Source organism: Aspergillus thermomutatus (genome assembly GCF_002237265.1).
Source record: "Aspergillus thermomutatus strain HMR AF 39 chromosome Unknown NODE_69, whole genome shotgun sequence".
Lineage (NCBI taxonomy): Eukaryota > Fungi > Ascomycota > Eurotiomycetes > Eurotiales > Aspergillaceae > Aspergillus > Aspergillus thermomutatus.
The window spans coordinates 1-23,126 of record NW_020798118.1 but is presented as its reverse complement, the minus strand read 5'-3'; the positions used below and the strand labels follow the sequence as shown (position 1 = coordinate 23,126).

At 49.9% G+C, this 23,126-nt stretch overlaps 10 protein-coding genes across 10 annotated transcripts; 4 read left to right on the top strand and 6 right to left on the bottom strand.

Annotated features, from left to right (window-relative positions):
• CDV56_103251 (uncharacterized protein) lies at window positions 1-1,155 on the bottom strand (the record flags this gene model as incomplete). Its single annotated transcript, XM_026756870.1, has 7 exons — window positions 1-132; window positions 168-263; window positions 318-378; window positions 442-530; window positions 594-676; window positions 948-1,101; window positions 1,153-1,155. 7 exons carry the CDS (start codon window positions 1,153-1,155, stop codon window positions 1-3), a joined length of 618 nt encoding a protein of 205 aa, XP_026615323.1.
• Window positions 1,156-2,160: 1,005 nt separating this feature from the next.
• CDV56_103020 (uncharacterized protein) lies at window positions 2,161-3,122 on the top strand (the record flags this gene model as incomplete). The annotated part of the gene is made up of 2 exons (XM_026756639.1): window positions 2,161-2,887; window positions 2,935-3,122. 2 exons carry the CDS (start codon window positions 2,161-2,163, stop codon window positions 3,120-3,122), a joined length of 915 nt encoding a protein of 304 aa, XP_026615322.1.
• A 1,004-nt stretch (window positions 3,123-4,126) lies between these two features.
• CDV56_102783 (glutathione S-transferase family protein) lies at window positions 4,127-5,015 on the top strand (the record flags this gene model as incomplete). The annotated part of the gene is made up of 3 exons (XM_026756402.1): window positions 4,127-4,477; window positions 4,534-4,859; window positions 4,913-5,015. 3 exons carry the CDS (start codon window positions 4,127-4,129, stop codon window positions 5,013-5,015), a joined length of 780 nt encoding a protein of 259 aa, XP_026615321.1.
• Window positions 5,016-5,337: 322 nt separating this feature from the next.
• pldA (putative phospholipase PldA) lies at window positions 5,338-8,204 on the bottom strand (the record flags this gene model as incomplete). Its single annotated transcript, XM_026755993.1, has 8 exons — window positions 5,338-5,352; window positions 5,404-5,952; window positions 6,001-6,458; window positions 6,503-6,763; window positions 6,810-7,431; window positions 7,483-7,635; window positions 7,687-8,087; window positions 8,144-8,204. The coding sequence occupies 8 exons, from the start codon at window positions 8,202-8,204 to the stop codon at window positions 5,338-5,340; spliced, it is 2,520 nt and encodes an 839-aa protein (XP_026615320.1).
• Window positions 8,205-8,887: 683 nt separating this feature from the next.
• Window positions 8,888-10,654, top strand: CDV56_102037 (DUF890 domain protein; the record flags this gene model as incomplete). The annotated part of the gene is made up of 10 exons (XM_026755656.1): window positions 8,888-8,967; window positions 9,016-9,063; window positions 9,119-9,194; window positions 9,246-9,256; window positions 9,311-9,409; window positions 9,465-9,538; window positions 9,596-9,728; window positions 9,779-9,869; window positions 9,919-10,182; window positions 10,241-10,654. The coding sequence occupies 10 exons, from the start codon at window positions 8,888-8,890 to the stop codon at window positions 10,652-10,654; spliced, it is 1,290 nt and encodes a 429-aa protein (XP_026615319.1).
• Window positions 10,655-10,792: 138 nt separating this feature from the next.
• Window positions 10,793-13,720, bottom strand: CDV56_101625 (tetratricopeptide repeat protein; the record flags this gene model as incomplete). The annotated part of the gene is made up of 1 exon (XM_026755244.1): window positions 10,793-13,720. One exon carries the CDS (start codon window positions 13,718-13,720, stop codon window positions 10,793-10,795), a length of 2,928 nt encoding a protein of 975 aa, XP_026615318.1.
• Window positions 13,721-14,250: 530 nt separating this feature from the next.
• Window positions 14,251-15,844, bottom strand: CDV56_101319 (glycoside hydrolase family 5 protein; the record flags this gene model as incomplete). Its single annotated transcript, XM_026754938.1, has 4 exons — window positions 14,251-14,919; window positions 14,973-15,353; window positions 15,413-15,677; window positions 15,747-15,844. 4 exons carry the CDS (start codon window positions 15,842-15,844, stop codon window positions 14,251-14,253), a joined length of 1,413 nt encoding a protein of 470 aa, XP_026615317.1.
• A 742-nt stretch (window positions 15,845-16,586) lies between these two features.
• On the bottom strand, window positions 16,587-19,394 carry CDV56_100777 (putative APSES transcription factor (MbpA); the record flags this gene model as incomplete). Its single annotated transcript, XM_026754396.1, has 3 exons — window positions 16,587-17,272; window positions 17,328-19,032; window positions 19,089-19,394. 3 exons carry the CDS (start codon window positions 19,392-19,394, stop codon window positions 16,587-16,589), a joined length of 2,697 nt encoding a protein of 898 aa, XP_026615316.1.
• Window positions 19,395-20,030: 636 nt separating this feature from the next.
• Window positions 20,031-22,538, top strand: CDV56_100190 (uncharacterized protein; the record flags this gene model as incomplete). The annotated part of the gene is made up of 2 exons (XM_026753809.1): window positions 20,031-21,053; window positions 21,744-22,538. 2 exons carry the CDS (start codon window positions 20,031-20,033, stop codon window positions 22,536-22,538), a joined length of 1,818 nt encoding a protein of 605 aa, XP_026615315.1.
• A 242-nt stretch (window positions 22,539-22,780) lies between these two features.
• On the bottom strand, window positions 22,781-23,062 carry CDV56_100033 (uncharacterized protein; the record flags this gene model as incomplete). Its single annotated transcript, XM_026753652.1, has 1 exon — window positions 22,781-23,062. A coding segment is annotated over one exon (282 nt), but the record flags the coding sequence as incomplete, so codon positions are not given.
• Between the last annotated feature and the right edge of the window lie 64 nt (window positions 23,063-23,126).

Below are 23,126 nucleotides of genomic sequence, written 5' to 3'. Positions count from 1 at the left end.
TCAGCGGACACTGCCTTGGATGGCAGCGTCTGCGGAGCACCACGCCTTATCAGCCTCCTCGAAGGCCTTCTTCGCTGCCTCTAGTGCCTCCTTAGCCTCCTTGCGCCGCTCCTTCTCCTCCTCCCGCTTCCCCTTCCGGTCTCGAACTCATATATGAGTTCTTCGACCCGGAGTAGCTGGGCCCGTGTGAGGTCGGGCCGCAGCTTGGGGGCCCCCAGCCCTGCCTGGATGTCCTCAGGCGCTGCGACGCCCCTGTCAGCCATCTAGATAATATCAATTAGTCACTGATAATTTCTATTATTGAACTGTGAACTTACCAGGCGGAAGACCTCTTGGTGCGCCTTGCGCCTGATGGCTTCTTCCCCCCTCCTCTTCTTACTAGGCTAGAAATCAAGATTAGCCACATGCCTTATTGTATATTAAGATTTAAGAAATACTCACAGGGCCAGGCAGGGCGGAGGGCCAGGGGAGGCGGGAGGAGGCGGCGGCCGCTGCTGGTGCTGCTGGCGCTGGCACTGGCGCTGGTGCTTCTAGCGTGTCATATTGTTAGCAAGTCATCGACCTGAATGGCATGCCTTAAGTGTCTTCCTCACGTGCCTTGTCCGCTCCTCAAACGCCATCTTTGCAACGTCTGGTGCTGCCTTAGCATAGGAAGCGCCCAGTAGCCTGCCAGCGGCTGCGCCATATTGATTTCAAGTTTGATGTTTTCGAAATAGAAGGACCAGCTTCTGTACGGAATTTTCAAGCTCAAATGACACAGTTAGACGGTGAAAGCTCGAGAAGAGGGAGACAGAGCAGAAGAAGAAGATATATACTCGCATGGCTGAGCACGAAAGTTCTTCAAGATTTCGAACTCTTTCCCCTTCTTGCCGTAGCCGAGCAAGTGCATGATTGTCCCCGGGACGTTGAAGAAGTCAATAATCGCATCTGGGAATGTTTTGATATACGTCTTGACGCCTCCCATTCCACGAACGGCTCCTCCCGCTCCCCCTTCCGGGGCTCAAACCCCAGCAGTTGCTGGGCCGGTGTGAGGTCCGGCCGCAGCTTGGCTCCCTCCAGCCCTGCCTGAACGTCTTCGGGCAATTCATGCCCCTTTTCCACCTAGTAGATAGTATCAATCAGTCAGTGACATGTACTCCAGTCTAGGTTGACCATGATTAAACTGTAAACTTACAAGGCAGGGTCAGGGCAGAAACAGGGCAGCGTCACACATGGCAACTCGGTACTCTGGCGAGCGATCAGGCTGCATTGCATCAATATTAGCATATGGCAGTGCAATGAGCATAGATATAGCATATCAGCATTGGTGAATGAGAAACTGAGGAGGAAAGGGCAAGTAAAGAAGAGTCAGAGCGTCAGGAGGAATAGTTACTGGAAGGAACAAGTAGAAGAAAGGAGATAGAGGCAACGACATGAGATGATCAAAGAGAATCAGGCTACTGTATTGAGTAATCCCCATCGGTTGCTCTTTCCTGATTGTCTTTGAGTAAAAGCAAGATTACCTGGACACTGTCAAATAGAGCCTGGCCCTCTAAAGACACATATCAGTCAATTCTTGTCGTTTATACAAGTCGAGAAAGAGCCATGAGATGCAGCAATATTGCTGCCGGCTAAGATAGTCCATATGGACACTTTCTAGCGTAGTGGTAAGTCAGTTGAGATGTTTAATCTTTGAGCAGAAATGACTGGAGAAGAAGATAGAAAGAGGAGAGAAGAGTTAACGAGCTGAAGACGGGGAGATAGTGCTGATACCTTCCATCTTAATTTCCCTATCACCCACTATTACAAGACTCAGTTGAGATCTGTGCAGGGAATTACTGACATTCACTTTGGTTAGGGATTCCCAATATTGAGCAGTGAATCATGGCTCATAGGAGTGAATGTAACGTAATATCTTTAGTCTGTCTGTCATTACCAGATGCACAGAGAAGAAAATCAAGATATGGGCGCAGAGCGCTGCGTAGGAGTGAGTGCTAGGACAAAGCCAGTAGTTAAATCGGCGCTTATTATTGTGATCACCAGGCATTTATAACTAGATTATGTGCTGAGTTGTTGAGGACTTGGAGCTTGTCTTAGGCTGTCTACACCTCAAAAGAACCGTTCCGCCCGCTTTATTCTCAAAAGCTCTCTCCACCATCTATTTTCCCGACTCTGACTATCATGCCTTCTTCCAAGCCTTATCCCCCTCCCCTCGTCATCCCGCCTCTTAGGAATGACCAACATACGCATACAATCATTCTCCTTCACGGCCGCGGCAGTAATAGCGAGCGCTTCGGCCACGTCTTCATCGAATCGACGGGCATCGCGAAGCGCCTCCCAACGACCAAATTCATCTTCCCCACCGCGAGGAAACGGCGCTCTACCGTACTGAAACGGATTCCTATCAACCAGTGGTTCGACAATTACTCGCTTGAGGATCCGAATACTCGGACTGAATTACAGCTTGATGGACTACAGGAAAGTAGTGAATTTCTTCGGAGATTGATTGATGAAGAGGCGGAGCTCTTGTCGAATGATCCCGCTGTTGGCGATGGGTATCGTCGGGTCGTGATTGGGGGTTTGAGCCAGGGGTGTGCGGCTTCTGTATTCTGTCTCTTGGGGGGATTTCCTTCTGTGAGAGAAGGTGGAGAGAGCAAATTGCTTGGGGGATTCATTGGGATGAGCGGGTGGTTACCTTTTGAAGGGGAGATTGCTGGGTTATTGAAAATTGACGCAGGCGATCGAGAAGGATCACAATCAGAAGCCGAAGAAGACTACGACAACCCGTTCGCCCACGATACAGATGGTGACGATGTCCCCGCACACATCCAGGCAGTCAATCATATCCGGGATATTCTCGGTATGCCGCCCTGTCAGTATGACGCCGATGACTCCGAGAATGCGTTACGTGTGTCCTACTTGAAAACACCGGATTCCTGGGCCATGGGTCTGCAGATCCCAAGGTGTCGGTAGACTTGGGACGACGGATGGCGTCCATCCTATCTGATGGGTTCGGGATGGATGTGACGTGGAAGGCATATGAGGAGTTTGGACACTGGTATAAAGTGCCGAACGAAATTGATGATGCGGTGCAGTTCTTGAAGGAGAAGGCTGGGTTTCCCGTTGTTGAGGAGGTTGAGTAGTCGTTATTATGACAAATGGGTCCATTCCTTCAAGGCAAACCAAGCTACCTGGTCATTAGCCAAGCCAATCTTCCAGGACTGCATCAACTACATGTGAGTCGTCCCTGAATTGCCAGTTCAGACAAAAGCGAACCATGCACCCAGGCTCAACATTAAAGGTCCCGTTTACCAGGCCCTTTCCAATATCTCGAGGAGGACCAGTACTCGGACTCAAAGCAAGACCCTCGCTCGGCTCAGGCTTTTACACAGACCTGTACTTCTTTCCCTGGGACAGTCAACACCCACACCAACTGAAATGGTTCCAGTTCCTAATGAGTGTTCATGAGCGCACAGAGAGCCATTGGTGTGCACTGCTGACTCGGAAGGGTCTGAAGACGGTGACCGGCTGTATCACCCGATGATGCGACGCTCGATCCTCATAGCCTCTCTGTAGATAGTCATGTATGGGTATCTATAACTAGGCAGTTGGCCCTTGGCAGAGAATGAAGTTGGTGATCCAAGATACTCAATTGGTTGTTGATGCGGGGCAGTAAGCACTAAACTTGTAGCTTCTTTAGTGCTGTCCAGAGGCCTAACTATCGTTAGTCTCTAGTCCTAGAGTACGCCAGACATAGGTAATAGCGGCCTTAGGGCTTTGAGACTAGACGCGTTCAGAGATGCGACTGAACATGGGTCAATTCGAGTCATTTCTTTTTCTACCTGAACTCTTGAAACTCTAGTAGTAACAAGCAACTGGCTAATTGGCTAAACATTCTCACCATAGACCCATCCATCTTGACGTGGTATATAGTTTGTTACAGTTAGGTTAGCCCCCAATTCCAGCCTTGCCCATATCGGACTCCGACAAGGTGCATTGCAGCCTAGAGCTCTCTTGTTCGACTTGTATTCGTTCTGTCTTTCTTCCTCACTTTTCACTTCAATTCGTCCTCAAAATATTAGCAGATATTCAATCATTTAGCTGGGCTCGCCTCCTATCATTGTCATCTTCCCCTTTAACACCCACAATGGCCGCCAAATCATCCCCCCTCATCACCGTCTTTCGCGGCTTCCCAGAAACCGGCCGCTACACCTGGTCCCCCTTCGTCACAAAGCTAGAGGCCCGTCTCCGTTTCGCCAACATCCCTTACCGCACCGAAGCAGGGGCCATCCCAAAAGCTCCCCGCGGCAAGGTCCCCTACGTCTCCATCCAGGATGGCGAGCAGTCGCCGCAGACGCTCCCAGATTCCACCCTCATCACCAAAGCGCTGATCGAGAACGGGTACACAGAGGATCTGAACCAGCGCCTGTCTCCGACAGAGCGACTGCATGATCTGGCGCTCAAGGCGTTGCTAGAAGATAAGTTGTATTCTTACCAGGTACGAGTCGCAACGACTGCGCATGGAAGTGGAGAGAGTAATCTGATCATAAAAAGACATACGAACGATGGATCCTAAACTTCTACACCACGCGCTCCAAGATCCTCGCCGCTCTTCCCTGGCCCGTCCAGGTCATCGTCGGCAACATCATCTACCGCAAAGTCACCCGCAATCTCCAGGGCCAGGGTACCTTGGCCTTCACCGAGGAGGAAATCAGTGCCTTCCGGGAGGAGATCTGGGAGAGATTGAATGCGGTGGTGGCGGAGGCGCAGGCGAAGCAGTCTGATCGGGACGGGCCGTTCTGGGTCTGGGGTGGAGAGGGGCCGACGGAGGTGGATGCGGTGTTGTTTGGGTTCATTGCGTCAGGGCTGGTGTGTGATGCGTGAGTACTCACCTTTGCTTCGGTTTGTTCTGCGGTATACTGATGTCGCGTAGGGCCCCTGCTTCAAAGGAGATCATCAGGGGGCATCCGGCTTTGGTGAACTATGCGAGGCGGATCCATGACAAGTACTTTCCTGAATATGAGCTGTGGGAGTAGAGAATCGATATACTTGATGTTAAAACAATGAGTTGATATTTTGCAGTATTAATGGTGTAAAAACATGACAAAGACTGATTTACCAATTTCCATTTTGTTCGTACATATGGACATGTCACATATCTGCCAATAAATCTGCTTTGTTCACATGATGCCTGCTTTTGCTGGTAGTGTTACCTTTGGACGTATATAATGCTGACCTGGATGAATGTACAATTTTACAGCTCATATCCTCCTCGCTTGAATACAGTAATCAAATGGTATTCAAAATCATGATTGCAAAAAAAATGTACTTCGCATTTGGAACGTAGATAGAAGACGATTAGGTATAGATGCTCTGCAATCAAATCAGCAAAAATTATCTTAAGTGTGACATCAACGAACTTACTTCGGTGATTTGGTTAACGGCTAGACCAGGTTCCGCCATCTCGGCATCTTTCAGGAAATCGAGTGGCATCCAGACAAGGTGGCCCTTGATCCTGTCTAGTTTCTCTCGGATATCCTTGACAGGCTGGTACGGGTCAAACAGGTGTCCCTCTTTGATTCCGCCTCGCGGTCTGAAATTATCGTATTCCTCAAAGGTGCGGATGTTGTCATCTGGATCTGCGCGGAACAGCATCCGATATACTTCGGTGTTCGTTGTGGCTTGCTCTGTCCATATCTTCCACAAGTCATCGTTCAAGGGATCTGTGACGAAGTCGTTCTCCGGGCCTTCGAGGATCTCATTCAGACAGACGTTGGGTGGCTGCGCGTTGGGATGCTTGGAGGCGTCGTAGTCTTGCGCTGGGAGGAGGCCTAGATGCTCTCGCCACAGCTGTCGTCGCAAAGTAGCCGCAAGTCGTGAGGCTCTATATGGCTTGCCGTCCATCGTACTGTCGATGAAGTCTTGATCCTCGACAACAATGGCCAGCTCACTATCATGGTAACCGAGTTGTGACTACTAATGTCAGACATGGAGTCAAGCATTGCAAAAGGGTAAACTCACCCGATCGTTGATGTTCGCACTGCCGCAGATGGCAATCCTGTCGTCGACAATGCACACTTTACCGTGCACGTAGAGTTCCTCCTGGACAAAGTTTCCCTTTTCACTCTCCGGCTCCCCTTCCCAGGGTTCCTCAGACATCTTGCCGCCATTGAGCATAGTAGTATGCGCGACAGAGTCCTTGCTTCGGTACTGGCCACTTCTGTGACTTTCCTGCTTCTCCTCGTATCTGTGCAATCTTGCAATCCTTTCTTCCCTCTCTTTCTGTGCGTTGTCGTAGCTGACCTCGTTTTTGTCGCCTTCTTCGCCAATCGCCGGGTGAACGCTGTCGCTCATGATAGACTCGGCTATGCCACGCTGGATGTCATGATACGTTACTCCTGCTTCATTTTCGAGTTCTTCCAGAGCAGAAGTCTTGTTGATACGGTCATAAGCGCGCAGATTAAAAAGGAATACATGCTCTGATCGAATTAGTCATTAGCTTCTGTGAAGGTTAAGAACTCACCTCTTGGATCTACTCCCTGAGCAGAGATCTGACCGAAAATCGAGTGTTCCCCGCGCAGGATAGATTTGTATTGGTAGTCCATGATCGCGCGTGTACCAGTTGCTTCACTTTGTCTCAGGTCTCCAGCAAATCCTGGAATAGCTGGAATCACAATAATCACTCGGAATTTCCGACCCTCTTTGCCAGCTCTGACGCAGGCGTCGACAATTGCACGCCCAATGGTATTGATAATGGGCTTTTGCTGGTCTCCCGTGGCAGTAACTTGACGATATCAGCATCTGAAGCATTGTAGCGAAGGCGAACTCACTGAAGAACTGGTTTTCGATGTAGACCAGATGTTGAGCGTTGCGAATAATCTCGCAATAGGCATTTTGGATACTATGCTCAGTCAGGATTCCACTGCTCCAATCAGCACTGCTGCGGATGATCTGTCCTCGCACAGTGCCTTGCATTCCTCGCGGCTTGGTGTCTAGCGGATTAAAAGGATGTTGAACATAGTCTCCGCAAGGATACTTTGGGCGTTGTACCCCGACAAGATCTTCGTCCTCACCAGTGCGGCCCTCCAACAGAAGCCAGTCGACACCATCATCACGCTTGTATTTATCTCGCTTGATGAAGTTCCATCGAAGAACAAAGTGCTCAGCAATATCATAGACACAGTCACCAACCAGGCCCATGGCTACATCATGCCAGGGCATTCGGCCATACTCTGCTTTGCTTACTTCATTTGACTGCCACTCTGCAACGCTCTGAAAGTCCATAATACGATTGTTATTCCAATCTTGACCTGGAAATATCTCATCCTTCAAGTTCGCAGGATGAACGTCCGCCAGGGGGTGTTGGTGAGCATCCCATCTACCAAAACATAAATCGATACCACCAATAAAGGCGACGGCGTAGTCGATGACGATAAATTTTTCATGATGTGCCTAGAATGTCAGTATAATATTGGCAAGGACTATGATCCACGATGGACTTACCCAGTACAATGTCATATCTGCCGCGTTTTCAAAGATATTGTGGTCCGGATGCCGGAGAACTTTGATGTTTCCGTGACCAGGAGTTCCTTCGGGGCAGAGATTACGGAGCGCGTGTTTCGTATGCGCCGAGTTGCATGTTAGTGCTTGATTGACCTGAATCCTGTCAGTTGTATCGACTGATCATAGCCAATGTGGCTAACAAACCTCCTTGTAAACAATCACATAAATCTTAACGCCCGCTTCAGCACGGCGCTTGAGCACTTGATCGAGTCTCCATTCTTGCGTCAAATATGGGGGTCTACGAAGAAATAACTCCGGAGAGAGCCACCAATCCTCGATATAGATCACCTCCTTTGACTCCTCCAAGGCGACTGAGACAGCCCAGAGGTAGTCCAGCGCGTCGACGTACCACTTGACTCTGTTGCCCTCTCTAATCGGAGCAAAGGACCCGTATCTATGTGACTCGGCAATCGCAGTTCTCTTCTTGTCCGTTTCTTGCTCATGCTGCTCATCATGGCGGTGATTGGGGTTGACTATATTGAAGAATTTTCCAACTTTGTGCTTGAAGTGGTGAGCCTTTGCCTTGGCATCGTGTAAATGAGAGTCTGATAGCCATTGTCAGTTGGAATGAGTAAATCATTGAAAGAGATGCGATGCAGACCTTTCAAAGCACTTTCTAGATGGTCAATCTCGTGCACGAATTTCTCCTTCAATTTCTCCATCTCGACAAGTGACCCACAGAGGTCGCTTTCTCGGAATCAAAACAAACGAAAAGATCCAAGCTGGCATCCAACTCTAGAAGAAACCCCTAGAAATTCTCTCAATCCTCACGATCCTCGAAGTTCAATCACGAATTATGTCCTTGATCATCCGGCTCGAAGAGATATTTTGTTTTATGTTTCACACCCCAAGTGCCAAAAGAGGGGGATCGGCGATTATTTGATAGTCCGATACGCGTCGGCCCACGCCGTGACATCATTTCATTGCTAGCCTTACCAGCCTTACGGCCTTGTGGCCTGACTCTATGACTCTGAGGGACCAAAAATTCACCGGCCCCAAGCCCGTTCAGGAGAAGCCACTCTCTCCAATTGATCGACGTGGTCCCTGAATCATTGCGTTCATCAATGGAGATCATCGCAAACACCACGAGCCCTTTCTTGCTGTCTGAACCATTGTTTCTGTGCCTTTGGAAAAATCGAGGTAAGCCCCACCATCAGCCATGGTCGGCATCCAGCCTCCAATCGTCCACTGACATCGTCATTTCATTTAGATACTACTGTCTTACAGGCGTCACGATTTCTTGCCGCTCACTAGTTCATTTTTCTACTTTCGTGGAACATCCTGGCGCAAGTTTAGGCTGACACATTTTGACCCGTTTGATCAGCTACTCTGTAAATTTACCATAATGAGGGCAGCTCGAAATATCTACAAAGATGACGTCGATTTCACCACTCTTGCGTTGCAGTCGCCGGCTTTCGCGAAATAGTCAGTCTTTCCCCTGAGATTCGTACGCGTTTCTGACCGTGCCGTCAGTGTGAAGCCAAACGGCCAGTTAGATTTTAGCGATCCCGATGCCGTACGGTAAGGATGGCCATGGATATTGCAGGTAATGGCGGATGGCTAACCGACTTTCCAGGCAATTGACCAAGAGCCTCTTGAAGAGAGATTTTAATTTGAATGTTGAGATACCTGACAATAGACTTTGTCCACCGGTATTTTATCTTGGCTCACAAAAGTCTTCACATGCTAACCTGATACTCTAGGTACCCAACAGGTGAATAAAAACAGATTGCTAATGCAAATACAGATGTTCTGACGGACAGGCCAGGTTAAACTATATTCTATGGCTGCAAGACCTTCTAGATACCACAGGCGACCAGTACCGCGATGACTACGACCCGGACCGATCCGTCCTAGGCCTCGATATGTGGGTACCACCAGTTCTGGACATGTTGCGGGTTTGCTCTCTCTGACTTTCGTAGCGGAACAGGATGCTGCAGTATTTACCCATTGCTCGGGTGCACAACACGGCCCCAGTGGGACTTCCTTGCTACAGGTAACCATTGTCGGCTTCAATGCCCAGCGGGTGGATAGAAAGCTCACAGGAATCTAGATATCGATGACGAAAACGTTCGAACCGCCCGAGAAAATGTGACGATAAACGAGTATGATGATCGGATTCGAGTATTCAAAACCGAGCCCAAGGATGATCTCATTCCTCTAGACACAAAGCTGGACGTCCAAAGGTATGTGTTCACTGAAATTGCACAAAAGGACATGGGTCTGAGATTATCAGGCTCGACTTTACCATGTGCAATCCCCCATTCTACGCCTCACGCGAAGAAATGATAGCGTCAGCACAGGCCAAGGAACGGCCTCCATTTTCAGTAAGCAAATTACTGAGGCTTACAAACGCCTGCTGATCAACGGACACAGGCATGCACAGGAGACGAGGTCGAGATGGTCACTGAAGGCGGCGAGATAGCTTTTGTCTATCGCATGATCGAGGAAAGCCTTCGTCTTCGTGAGAGGGTTGTCTGGTACAGCTCAATGCTTGGGAAGCTGAGCAGTGTCTCTGTCATCGTCGAGAAGCTGATGGAGCATGGAAACAACAACTACGCAGTAACGGAATTTGTTCAAGGCAGCAAGACGAAGAGGTGGGCTGTAGCGTGGTCGTGGACTGATCTTCGTCCGAGTATGGTATGCTTCAATACATCTCGGTCTGGTGTTTGCGTGCTCCCGTACTGATTTGCAACAGAAAGTCGCGCGGGGCATCCCTGGCTTCCCTAAACATCTCCTGCCATTTCCGTCCGAGTTCATGTTCGAAATTACGGATCAATCGATCGATAACATCAGCGACAAAATCGACAAAGAACTCAGCAATCTCCGCATTCATTGGACTTGGCGTAAGAATCTAGCTACGGGCGTGGGGTTCGCAATGGACAACGTTTGGTCTCGTCAAGCTCGCAGAAAGTTGCAGAATTCAGCTGCCACTGCGGATACGATGGGAATTGATGAGAGCACAGCGGCTCTTGGTTTCAAGGTTCAGCTGAAGCAGGATAGAATTGAAGAAAAATGCGTTCGAGTTGTCGTGCGTTGGCTTAAGGGATCAGATTCGGTCTTGTTTGAGAGCTTCTGCGGGATGTTGAAGAGAAAGGTGGAGGGGAGGTGATGCAGAAAAAGGGCATGGAATGCTGAAGGACTACTCAAATCGAGGAAATGATTGACCGAAGACAGATCTATTCATACTTGAACGCTAATCAAGTTCTATCCGACATGAAGTGCACAGGACATCCCTCAAGTCCGACAACTAAGAACTTCCCACTTCAGACTGCAGCTCTTTCAGACGATTCCAGCCCTCGGAATCCTCCCAAAAGTCCTTTCCTTTACCCAAAATACCCCTGACAGCACTGCGCGCCTTGAATCGCCAGTCCTTAGCAACCATCTCAGCCTCTCCCTCATGCTGGCCTTCTTTTTCCATAGGCCCAAACTTGGCATATCCATCACGGACCAACCTCTCAGTTGCACGTACAACCTCCATCCACTTCTTCTCATCACCCATTTGGAATGCACCCTGTGTGCATGAGGCAACGGTAGCTCGCCAGGCCTTCTCATGCGCCTCAAAGGCCCTGGAGGGCTGGCCGCGGAAGTGTTCTACACGGGCAACGAGAAGCCAGAGCGGAGCCGAGTGTGTGATCAGAGGCACAACGCATTGGTCGACGAGGGAGAGGATCTGACCGGCGATGGTACCACTGCGAACGACGCGCTCCGAGTTCTCGTCGTTCTCATCGACCTTGATCAGAAGGTCCTCGTAGTTATAGGTGTCGGCAAGGTGCTCAATCAACATGCTTAGAATGGGTATATCGACGCACTTCTCCCCGGTCTTTGGGCCGAGAAGTTCAATCACCCGTCTTTGGGCTGTGATCACATCGCGGAACGGTGTAGCAGGTGGAGGGATCGAGGCTGCGACGGTCAGGACATTGTCCCAGATGCGAGCATCGGTGTGCTTGAGCTGAGCAGCTCGGTGGAGAGCAGCAAGGGCCTCGCGTTTACGCTTATAGGGATCCTGTGGCGCTTTTTTGGTTTCCGAATCGGCGTCGGCGTCTGCGTCCGACTGCGCCTCCTCTGCGGTTTCCGTGGTTTCGCTGGGTTTGGGGGTTCGCAGGATGGCAGCAGCAAGGTTACTCCATGCTTCGGCGTCCGTGTCCTCGAGCTGCACGGTCCGTGTAAATGAGTCGATCGCCTCCTCCCATTTTTGCAGTTCGAGCTGTACACAACCAAGCGCAAACCATGCGCTGTGGTTGAGACGGTTGATGTGAAGACTCTTGCGATATGCCTCCTCTGCTTTTTCGAGAGCAGGGGGCTTCAACGCAAGATAATGGCGGGCCAATGAACGCTGCGCGCGTGCGTATCTGTTGTTCGAGACCTCCCATGCGCGTTCGTACAATGACGGATCAGTATCGATGTCACCCAGGATGCAGAGCAACCGAGGTGCATCGGCGGGCAGGGGAGACAGTTCCGGCCCGTCGAACTTTTCGTTCTCATCGTCTGGGTCTGGGCCTGTGGGCTCATATAGCTGTCTGCGGACGACATGCTTGGCCTTTTCTTCTCTGTCTGTGGCAGCGTAGCAAAGAGCGGCCTCCGCCCACATCTGCAGGCGTTCGTAAATCTCAAGTGCAGTCCGCAGACCCCCAAGGTTGACCCAGCGCTGAGCCAACTCAGCTTCGAGACTCCACCGAGTAGGGGAGTTTAAGAGCCAGATGTACTCCAGTCGTTCAGCGGCCGAGGCAGACTCGGATTTCTCGGGTCTTGGGAGGAAGGTGGTAAGCTGTTTAACATTTTCGGTAGTTTGAGTATCAAGAGTGGCTGTGTCTGCAATGACTTGATCAACAAGCGCTTGCATCTGCAGAACAGCTCTTTCTACTGTTCGAGCTCGGTATCCTTCCACACGGCTTCGGACCAACAAAGCTTGAGTGTATACCTGCCAGTTCGAACTGCCACCTTCAAGGACACGGATAGCGTAAGGGTGGGTCTCTTCCCGAGTCAGACCGTTCTCCGGTGATGTGTTGGTGATTGCGGAAGCCAAACCCAGCAGAATGGCAGAGTCAACGGGGTCCAGCAGTGGTTGGTTACCGGCGTCAAGAGACTGCAAAGCCGGAGGAAGCGTAGATTCTTCCTGGACAGTCATCGACTTGTCTTGAGACGTCTGAGCATCCTTGGTGAACGATATGCTTTCGAGAAGGGTATCATCATTGAGTTCTAGGTTCTTCGGTCCTGCTTGGATTGTATCCTCCTTGTCTTCCGGAAGAGCAGAGTTTCCCGTGGTCGTCAATTCTTCGGCGCTCTTTGCCAAGACGACCAGCTGGCTGATATCATGTTCTTGAAACTTCGTCCTCTTTCCTAGTCTTCCAGTCAAAGCAAATTCAAATTTCCTGACTGCAGCAGCCTGCTCAAGATCTGCCCGAGCCTTGCCGTCGAAGCCATGGTGGGTGTGGATTGTTGCCCTCTCCAGAAGGAAGCGTCCTTTTTCTTGAGCGGTAGAGAATACAGACTTTTCGCCAAGTAGCATCTTGCTCAACTCTTCCAAGTCGTTATAGATGGCATCCTGTAATGTGCTAGTAGCTTCAGAGAGCATCTTCTGGTGAAGAAAATTGACACGCAGTCTAGCCGTCCTCGCCACCAACGGTCCGTCAGGGAGGAGGATGTCAGCATCGACAAGAAGAGCCTTCGCAAGAGCAAAGAGCTCAACATTGGGCGTCAGCTTGTAGGCGGCTTCTCCGTCTACAGAGAGTTCACGAATGATGTGATTGCGAACAGCCCGGAGCTTGGTGGCATCTGAGTGGAGAGCATTAGGGAATACCACATCAGCCGAGTTGAAACCCAACGGAGGGCCGGTAATATTGGATTGCATGAAGCTAAACAGACCTGCCAGGCCAATATGGAGGATCTGTGACCGTTGCTGTTCAGAAGTAAGCCCATCCAGTGGCATCTGAGACGTAGCCTTCGTCTTCTCGGTCAGGAAGGTGGTATAGCATATCTCGCCGTTGGAGACGCGGCTGATAGCACTCGCATCTGCAGAGTTGCGTCCCAGCAGTTCTCTAGCCAGTGGAAGCTGGAGGATGGGGACGATCTCTGCATCCACTAGTTTAACCGAGTCATACTGTTCTCTCAAGGGCGACGTCCCATCAAACAGAACGTCCAAGGACAACGGATAAGAAGCGTTCGATACTTCAGCCATCTTGGAGAACTGCTCTTAAAACCTGAATCTTGAAAGAGTGACTTTTGAATGCCTTCAAAAAGGTCGAACTGATAGGTTAACGCCTGACTTTGTACTTTGAATAGACCTCGGTTGGGCCGTCGACATTAACGAACACGTGACGAGTGATATGATCGAGAAATTTTCACAAGAACATACTGAATGCTATCGAGCACTCGAATCAGGCCACCAAAGAACAAAGCTAGCAAAAGAGCGACTGTTGATGGCTTTGGTGATGAAGATGAAGAGACGCAGGTACCCCGCCTAACAGTTTTTTCCTCCTCACCCATTTTTCGTTATCGATAAGGCGGATTCGGAGATTATAGTGGGGCCAGCCAAGGCCGTGGCATTAGGAAAATATGTTTGAACTTTGAACCAGCTTGCTTCAATATGAGTTATAACTACGCTCTACCTCTTGTACGCACGCACCAATCACAGCGGTGGAGGTTCGCAGTAAATCCACAAGTCATCAGGGTGGCTGCGTATTATCCACTCCTTCATACACCAGTCTCTCAGTGCTTCGTTGCACGGGCATGTTCCCTCAGGATCTCATTCAATCCTCCTCGCTGCACACACTCATCAAAGTGAAAGCTGTGTGCCAACGCCTCCAACTCCTTCTCATCCATTCCTCTGAACAGCTCCGCGAACTCGTCTACGAACGATGCTGCCAAGAATGTCTGAAAGACGTTCCGCAGTAGATGACGCTCCGTATGCCATGGGGTCGGGTACGTTTCCTTCGCTTGTGGACTGACCTTGTCGATCCAATGAACCAATGGCTTGAGTGCTGCTTCGGGCTCTGATGATGGCTCTCTGCCCCATGCATCAAGCCAGAAGTGCTTCTTCTTCTCCAGCAAGGGCTGAATCGTCTTGTTCCATTTGCTGTCTGGACTCGTGTGGATCATTCCCTGCAGGCCAATGTCCTTGTACAGCCAGATAGACCAGTGGATGTTGTACTTGTCGTAGATACGAAGCTGCTCGCCCAGAAGGCTGTAACGTTCTTGATTGATGGTTTCTGCCTCTGCTTCCGTGCGAGGGTTGGCGTAGACAGGACCGAACTCACCGTTCCAGATTGCTGTGCCGTTTGAGTTCATGAACTCGGCTTTGCGAAGGTATTGTCGTTCAAGTTGTTCCTTTTGCTCAGAAGTGCCCTTGTATCGCTCTCCGGTAGGGAAACCCATTGACTAATGAAAGCAGTCAGCAAATGTACTCTTTGATCGGATTGGAAATGGCCTACAGAATAGTCATGCATGGCATAAACGCAGTTTGGAAGAACCTTGTCGAAGCCTTTCCACTCCATGGCGAAAGTGTTCCCATCCAGCCACAGGATATGATGTGGGTCAATAGCTCGGATGGCTTTCTCGACACGCTCATAGAAAGCCGGAAGCCTGACGTGCTCCGGATCGCATGGCTCATTCAGAGGGTTGTATCCAGCAACCCATGGATTGTTCTTGTATCGTGCTGCAATCTGCTCCCACAGCCATATTGTTCGGTCTTGATGGTCCTTGAAATCCCAGAAAGCAGCGTAGCTGGTCGGGTTATCAGAATGCCAGTCCCCGTTCTGCCCACCAGGAGCCGTGTGCATATCCAGAATGGTGTATATCTTCTCTTTTGCGCACTAGCATGTCCCCAATAACAAATCAGCATCATGCCGTCATTGCGTTGTAGGAGTCTCACCAAATCAATCACCCGATCCAAGTGCTTGAACCCAGACTCCTTCAGTACCCGTGGGTTCATATCATCCTCAAAATGGCGATAATTGAACGGAATCCGGATGCAATTCAATCCCAGCCCAGCAAAGAACTTGGCATCCGCTTCCGTGAAGAAATACTCGAGCCACTTGTCAAAAAAGAATTCATATTTCTCTGGCCCTAAGACTCTGCACATGGCAGCACGATGTTGCGACTCATGACCTGGGTAACCAGTGATGAAGTTCTCCATACTGTTTTCAAAAATGTCAATTAGCATATCACCTCAAAGAGTGAAACAGATGCGTTGTGTTACTGCATACTTCATCCAACCGCCAATAGCGGCACCACGAAGAAGAACTTCCTCTCCATTGCTGTCAACGACTTTGTTTCCTTTGACTTTCAGAATTCCAGTAGCCATTTTGTCTTCAAGGGATCAATGCGATTGTTATGTGCTTGCATTCAAGTTGCGTTCACGACTTGGTCGATTTTGCGTGGCGTAGCTGAAGTCATGCAAAGGATTTTCAAAACCTTTATAGGTACTAGCCCCTATGCTCGACACTGAATAAAGGCAAAATCCTTATCTGAATCTCCACGTCGAGCCACTAGAGAGAGCATAGTTGGGGACAGGCGGGGTTGGCTCTTGTTTCGCTTCCATTTCCGGCGGGGGAGTTTCAATGCTTTTGTCGGTTAAATGAGCGATTTAGGCTGATCCCAGCAGGCTGAGACTGAGTTGTGAAGCAGCCAAGTCCTGAAGGGGCGAATAGCACATCGAAGTTCCATTCCTGGAGTCATTGTCGTCGGGGAAACTCCGACAAAGCAAATGAACCAGGGTGTTGCCCGACATTGACGTCCATGCTCGTAGCTCCACTGCTAAGGAAGACAATAATCACACAAGCACAATTGTCACATTGTCAGAAGAAGTATAAGTACAGTGGCGTGACGTATCAGACCGTGATAGTTGCCATGGGTATCTGTAAATACAGACGTCAGATGCATGAAACGCCTATCGAGGCACAAAAAGAACTCCACAGATGCAAGAAAAACCCTCAACCTTTGTATGGACAATGATCCCCGACACCCAAATGCGAGAACTCCGAGAGACAGCGGGCTAATGCGCAAAGAATGACATGGAAATCTCGTTCGTACTGGCACATGGCTTTTTACCAATCCTGACCTCGATCTCTCATGAGAATCTCGATAGCTTCATCCTCAGGAACAGGGTTGTCATTCAACTCCTTCACGCATTGCGTTAACCCTTCGGCGGCTTCATCGACCTGTTCGGCCGTCCAGCCGGTACAGGCCATAACCATCCGACGGTAGTTCTGACCCAACACCACGTTCTTCGACTTCAAACGGTCCACTTCAGCAAGTATCTCTTGATTAAAATCTTGATAGCATTTGATGCGCTGTTGCAAAATCTCAGGAGAAGTGAGAGACTTGAGATAGGTTACCTGCTTTTCGGAAAAAGCTGATGTAGGATCGAAGGTTTCGGGAAAGAGGGCCTCAAATTCCGTCATGTCGACGCCAGAATCTTGGTCCGCATCACCAATTATGGTCATTTTTGAAGGCTCAAAATGTCCACCGTGCATCTCTTTGAGCATCACAAGAAGGTCTTCAGATGACCTTTCCAAATTTTTGATCCGTCTGCTCAGTTCGACCCGATCTGTAGACTTGCTCTTGAGGTCATCCAATTTCTTCTGCTCTATTTGACGGGCCTTGGCGGTTTCGCGTATTTTGGAATGCCAATGTTCAAATTTCTCTTGCTTCTTAGACAGGTCGGTGGCTAGTTCTTCGTCGATACCGCCTAATGTCTCCTGTACGATTGCGCTAATCTGGGCCATTGTTGCTTCAAGTTGTTAGTATATCTTGCTCTTTAGGATTTGAAGGAGGGAGTTTCGCACCATCAAAGATTTCTTTCTTTGTTTTGGCCAGATGATCAATGAAAGAGTCATTCTTGCTTCCTCCTTGTCGGGATTGAGCGTTGCCGTCAACCATATCCACGCCGACGCCATAGTCGGCAGGACGGAGACCAGTGTGATTGGGTATGTGAGGGTCCGCACCAACTTCTAGTAATTGAGGCACTAAGACAGAGCGGGCTCGCCCGGCAAGATTAAGTGCAGTGTCCCCTTGATCATCCCGAAGATTGACTATTTCCGAAATGAATCTGCCCAGGGTGATGACTTCACCTGCTTGAGTTTTATGACTATTGGTGCCTGCAACCCCATTCGGAGGTTGCTGGCTTATGGACGTGCCTCCGTGGCGGACTATGAACTCCAGCAGAGCCTCCAGATAGTGCTTTGCAGACACATGACCACCACCACCAGTTGCAGCCATCACTGCGATGTGGTGGAGGATCGTGCGTCCACTATAGTCAACCATGTCTATGGTGGGAGCTAGCACTTGTAACAAGCGCGGAAAGCTTCTGTAATCGAGGTTGTTTCTTGTCCCGACGGATTTTTGTAGAGCGGTCTCGCCCGCACCATTCAAACGGTAGATGCTCACACCTTTCTCAACGAGCGCATAGACAAGGGGCATACGAGCAAGCATTGCTGCCCAATGAAGAGCGTTGTTGCGGTATTCGTCAAGTGGAATCTCTAGATCTTCACCAGTGAGTTGCAACAACGCCGGATGGGTGGAGAAATCCTTGGTCCTCTTGTCAAGAAACAAGGTCATGATAAGCTTCATTTTCTGAAACCTTTCTGGGGTTGTGGCAGGAGGCAGCGGGTCTGAGCCACGCCTGTTACCATCCACCATAGAGGCTGGCCCGTCCATTTCCTGGTAGAAGGAGTCGTTCGGTTCCGTGGGGGTGGGTTCTTGCATGGACAAGGAAGAATGCTCCCGTTGAAGCCCGAAAGACGGCACATGGTTTGAAGACGACCTGATACGCTTACGAGGCGGCTCGATCGACTCTTCTGTCTCAAAGGCGGCAACATCAGGGCCATTGAATCGGCCATTACTCTGAGCGTTGCTGCCGAATCCACTGTCGGACGCCACACTGTACATAGTCTGCTGACTGCTGAATGTGGGCAGCTGAGACTCCTGGCTGCTCATCTGATGTGACGACTTTCGCATGATGCTCGATCGTCTACTATCGGCATTTCTTGCTGCAGGCGAATCGAACCGAGCTTTGCTGATAGCGTTGACAGCCGTTGCGGCGGTCCGGGAAATATTCTGGAAGAAGGTACCCTGCTGCGGTTGCGACATCCCACGATTATCCACACCGCTGTAAAGCCTTTTCCTCTGCGCTGCCATTGCTTGCTCCTTTGTAGGAGTGTCTAGAGTGTCATGGCCAGGATTCGCGGTGCCGTTGGGTCCCATATCGTATTCAAGAAGTGGTCTCAGTAACTCCTCAACATGATACTCACGGCAAAGCTCTACGCCTCTCTGGTAATTCACCCATGTGCCTTGGTATTTTCCATAGCCTCCCTGGACCTTCTCATGTTCGCCTGCAGCAATTTCTTTCTCGAGAGTTTTCGTTCTTCGAGCTTTGACAACGCCGGCTACTTTGAGGATTTGAGTAGCATTCAACCAGGAATCAGAACGACGCTTCATAACTGCAACCCCGTTTACTTCCATTTCGTAGACGGAGACGTTGGAATAGACAGCCTTCGACAAGAAGAATGGTCAGTAAATAAAATCGCAATGTCAAGGGATGAACCAACCTTGTAGATCTGCGGTCTGTATTCCTCTTGATACTGGACCATTGCCCCATAGCCATTCATATCATTAAACCCTCCAAAGCTACCTCTCGCGCCGCCAGGAAGACCGTTTGGATAGCTGAAGGACATCGATTGCTGTGAGCTCTTCGGAGGGGGTGTCGCTCGTGGTGTCGAGGCAACGGACTGGGAAGCATTGAAAGATCCCATTTGCGACTGAGAGAAAGCTATCCCATTGGCGGAACCTAAGCTGCTTTGTGAATACGACATGGGCAAGCTGGGCCGCGGTGGATGGTGGTTGTTGGAAGTCATGACTTGGAGGTGTCGTGTATGCCGAACCCTGACACCATGCACATGCGCGGTCTGAGCGTGAGATGTGTGTTAGTACAAGATGCGACTCATCATACGCTTATCATTATTCTTCCATCTCATTTGGAGAATAAGCAAAAATGAAGGGAGATTTCGCATCAGGACAAGGATGAAATCGAGTGGGGAAACGCACCTGTTCAACTACTGAGCAGGTGAGTCGCGCGAGGAGGCAACGAAGGGCGCGTGGCTGGCGCCTCGATCGCGGAAGGGACGGAAAAACAGGCCAATCTGAGCAAACGGAGAGATGTAATAGTAACAAGAATCAGATTAAACCGACCTGTAGCTGCGAAATATCCATTCGCCAATTCTAGATTCAACCAAGCTGTAAATCGTGCATGGAAATGAACGAAGATCGTGATGAGGAGTCGCGGGGCCTGACGGTCGCGTTCTCCGCTTGGCGTTTTCGCGTAACTCGAACTCAAAAACCATCTATTTCCCTTTTCGGCCGGGGACTGACTTGTTCTCCGCTCGATTCTTTGTCCCCGGGAGCAACGGTGAATGCGACAACTAACAAGATGCGGCATAGACGAATATCCGCGATTCCATGAACTGTAATCGATGAAATTTTCCAAGAGAGAAATGTCCTCGTCGCCGCTCATCCCCCCCGAACAATGGCGACATCTCTTCCGTGCCTTGCTCCGCGAATGCACCTATCTCCCTGACCCGATCGCCAGAGGTTACATGCATGACTATGTAGTCCGGAGATTTCGACGCTATTCCGACAAGTCGCAATCTAAGCTACAAGATGATTTACATCGGCAGCACCTCCTTCGCAAAACCGCAACCCAGAAATTATCGTTACTGAAGCGTGCCAATGAAGGCTATTCTCGACCACTCGAAAAAGTCCTCCGGCTCTCTTATGGAAGAAATGGAAAGAAACGAAGGGATTTGCTAGGTGTCTTCATTGCTCCGGAAGTTCCTCCCGATGCCTTGGCCGTAGAAGGCATTCTGAAGAGGCCTACCATGTTCGAAGATGATTGGAAACCTCCGACGATTGTGCTCGATCTCTTAAAGTCTCAATTGCGCAATGGAGTCATTTCACAGCTCAGCGATCGCTCTGTTGTCAAAACTCTAGAGCCGCCTATACCCACGGAAAACAGCTGGGGCAAACCGGTTGCAAAAAGTCGTCGGCGGAACATCAGGCAAAAATGGTACTACGCTGTGCTTGACAGCCTTTTGCCGCCGCTTCCCGATGCAGAGCTCGATACACTGCAGGGTCTGATATCTGGGAGAATACCATGGACACCACCGAAGAGAAGGAAAGCCGCTGGCGCTCCCCTGGACTCACCCCGCCAGACCAGTCTTGATGTAGCATTTCTGACAGAAGGACCAAAAAAGGGGCCGACGTTTAGGGACTTCGTCAACGGAAGACCTCATCAAATCACACGGCGATTCATGCAACGACTCTGGAGGCGCATCTACTGCATGGTGCCGCGCTTGGAATGGGATGAGAAGAACCAAAAGCATTACTTCAAATGGGATTCGGTGAAGCCCTTTCCCCACATATCTACCGTCGTTGCACATGATCAAGCGCCAGATCTCTTCCAGAAGGTTGATGCCAATGGGAGATTGATCAAACATACCTCTAGGGACCGGATCGAGGTGACTACGGAGGAGTAGCCGCGTGCTACTCTCCGCTTTGCCCACAGCGGGCTCGCGGATTGACATAGAGTGTGAGAGCTCTCTCGCATGCGGGTCCAACCATAGTCGGGCCATATATTAGCCCTGTCTCTTCATTTGACTGGCGACGTTATTCCCAAAATTCTCAGATGACAGGCCCGCGGGATCTCATTAGGTGCCTTCCCGGAACTTATTCGAGGAAGGTATCGTCTGAGACTGAAAGAACTGCGTACAGTTGATACACATACATGTTGTCTCTGACAATAATGCTCTGCCCCCAATGGCTGCTCGTTCAAACAGAGCAAAATGTATACTAGATATGACGTCATATAAAGAAACATAGGTAACAGGGGTAGATGAGTGAGCATTTCGAGAGAAATCAGCGATAACGCGATCAAGATTTCTTCTAATAAAGGCAATACTAAAATAATCGGCGAGATACATGAAACTCTGACGAGCTATTATTTCTCTGATCGTTGCAGGGTGACCCCTGAAGGTAATCGTGATAGCTCATATCCCGCGTCGGTCAGGTGGGCATTTAGTCTGTTTATCTCGGCGCGTTTTCTCACCAACCGAGACGTGGATTTTTGTCAGTCAACTCGTCTCTGTCACCTCCTCAGTATATTCAAAAGACGCCTTCCGCGCTATATAGAACACAATGTCTCTCAAAAGGAATCCGCAGACCTGGACCCTTCAAATGCTGAGAACATCCCTCCCGAAATTGATGGCGACGATGAACGCCTCGACTACATCGACTGGAACTGCGACCAAGTCCGTCGACGGATTCGCGCCTTCGTAGAAAGCAGAGAGATGAAAATCGGCGAGTTCCAAGACGCAATTGGCGTCTCCTCGCGTTCTTACCTGGTCTATATGGGCCAGAACGGCCGCGACAAGGGCTCTGGATCATCGACATATATCAACGCCGCGCGGTTCTTCAAGAAACGCGAATTGCAAGGCATCAAGCCACCCCGAAAAAAGAGGGTCACCAAGGAATCGCAGAAGAATGTTGCCGAAAAGTACGATGTGTCTGGAATTCATCTCGACTGGGAGTCGGACCAGAACGTCCCCGTCTGGGACACCTGTGATGTCGTTCGCCGGAAGATCACGGCGCACCTTCGTGACCCCGACATGACCAAGGCTCAGTTCCTGCGCGATATCGCGAAAGCTGCGTATCCGGGTACAGACAAGAAAATCAGTGCCAATCTGCTCAATGACTTTCTCTCCAAGCGTGGTGCCAATGCGGGCAACACAAGCAGTGTCTTCTATGCGGCGTATGTTTTCTTCGAAAAGCTGCGGATCAGAGATAACAAGCCAAAAACCAAATTTCGAGAAGAGATGGGAGCTGTATGGCGGCATAATGGTGGCTTTGATTGTGTAACACCAGCCAGCGCGGGAGTCTGGATTACTACTGGAGAAAGGCCTTACGTTGACAAATATGGCGTGGTGAGAATTGATCGAGTTCGATAGAGAGATGGCTGATCACTGTGTATGTACACGAGATTTACTGCTGCTGATAATGCGATTACAAGGAATTGGACTTCGCTTATGCTACTGAGTTATGAAGTGAACTTGGCTCATTAATTAGTCATCTACTCATAGTCAACATAGCTACTCTTCATTCCATTCAGAACATCAAGAAGGAAAAGCCCCGTGCCAATGGTTTGATCCTTAAAGCTGCGTATTGACGAAGTTCTGCCTCCTTTCCACCATCACAGCCTATGTACTTTGTTGAGTTTGCGCACTACTTCGCTTATGGCTGCCTTAGTTTCTTTAAAAGCTGTAGTTGCCTCCTCTGCCTGCGCTTGGAGATCTCTTATTATCTCCTGATGGCGGAGGTACTCCGCCTGGATGGCATCACAGGCTTCTCTCTTTCTCTGGAGATGATGGTTTTTAAGCTCTTTGAGGTCGCTATGCTCCTTGAGGAGCTCCTCCTCATCTTCTTTGATAAATTCGGCCTTCCACTCCCTCTTGATCTTCTCGAGGCGAGGTCTCTAAAAGTCACAGTTAGTCATGTGTCTATCAAGAGCTAGTATTATTACATTACCTTTTTGGGGG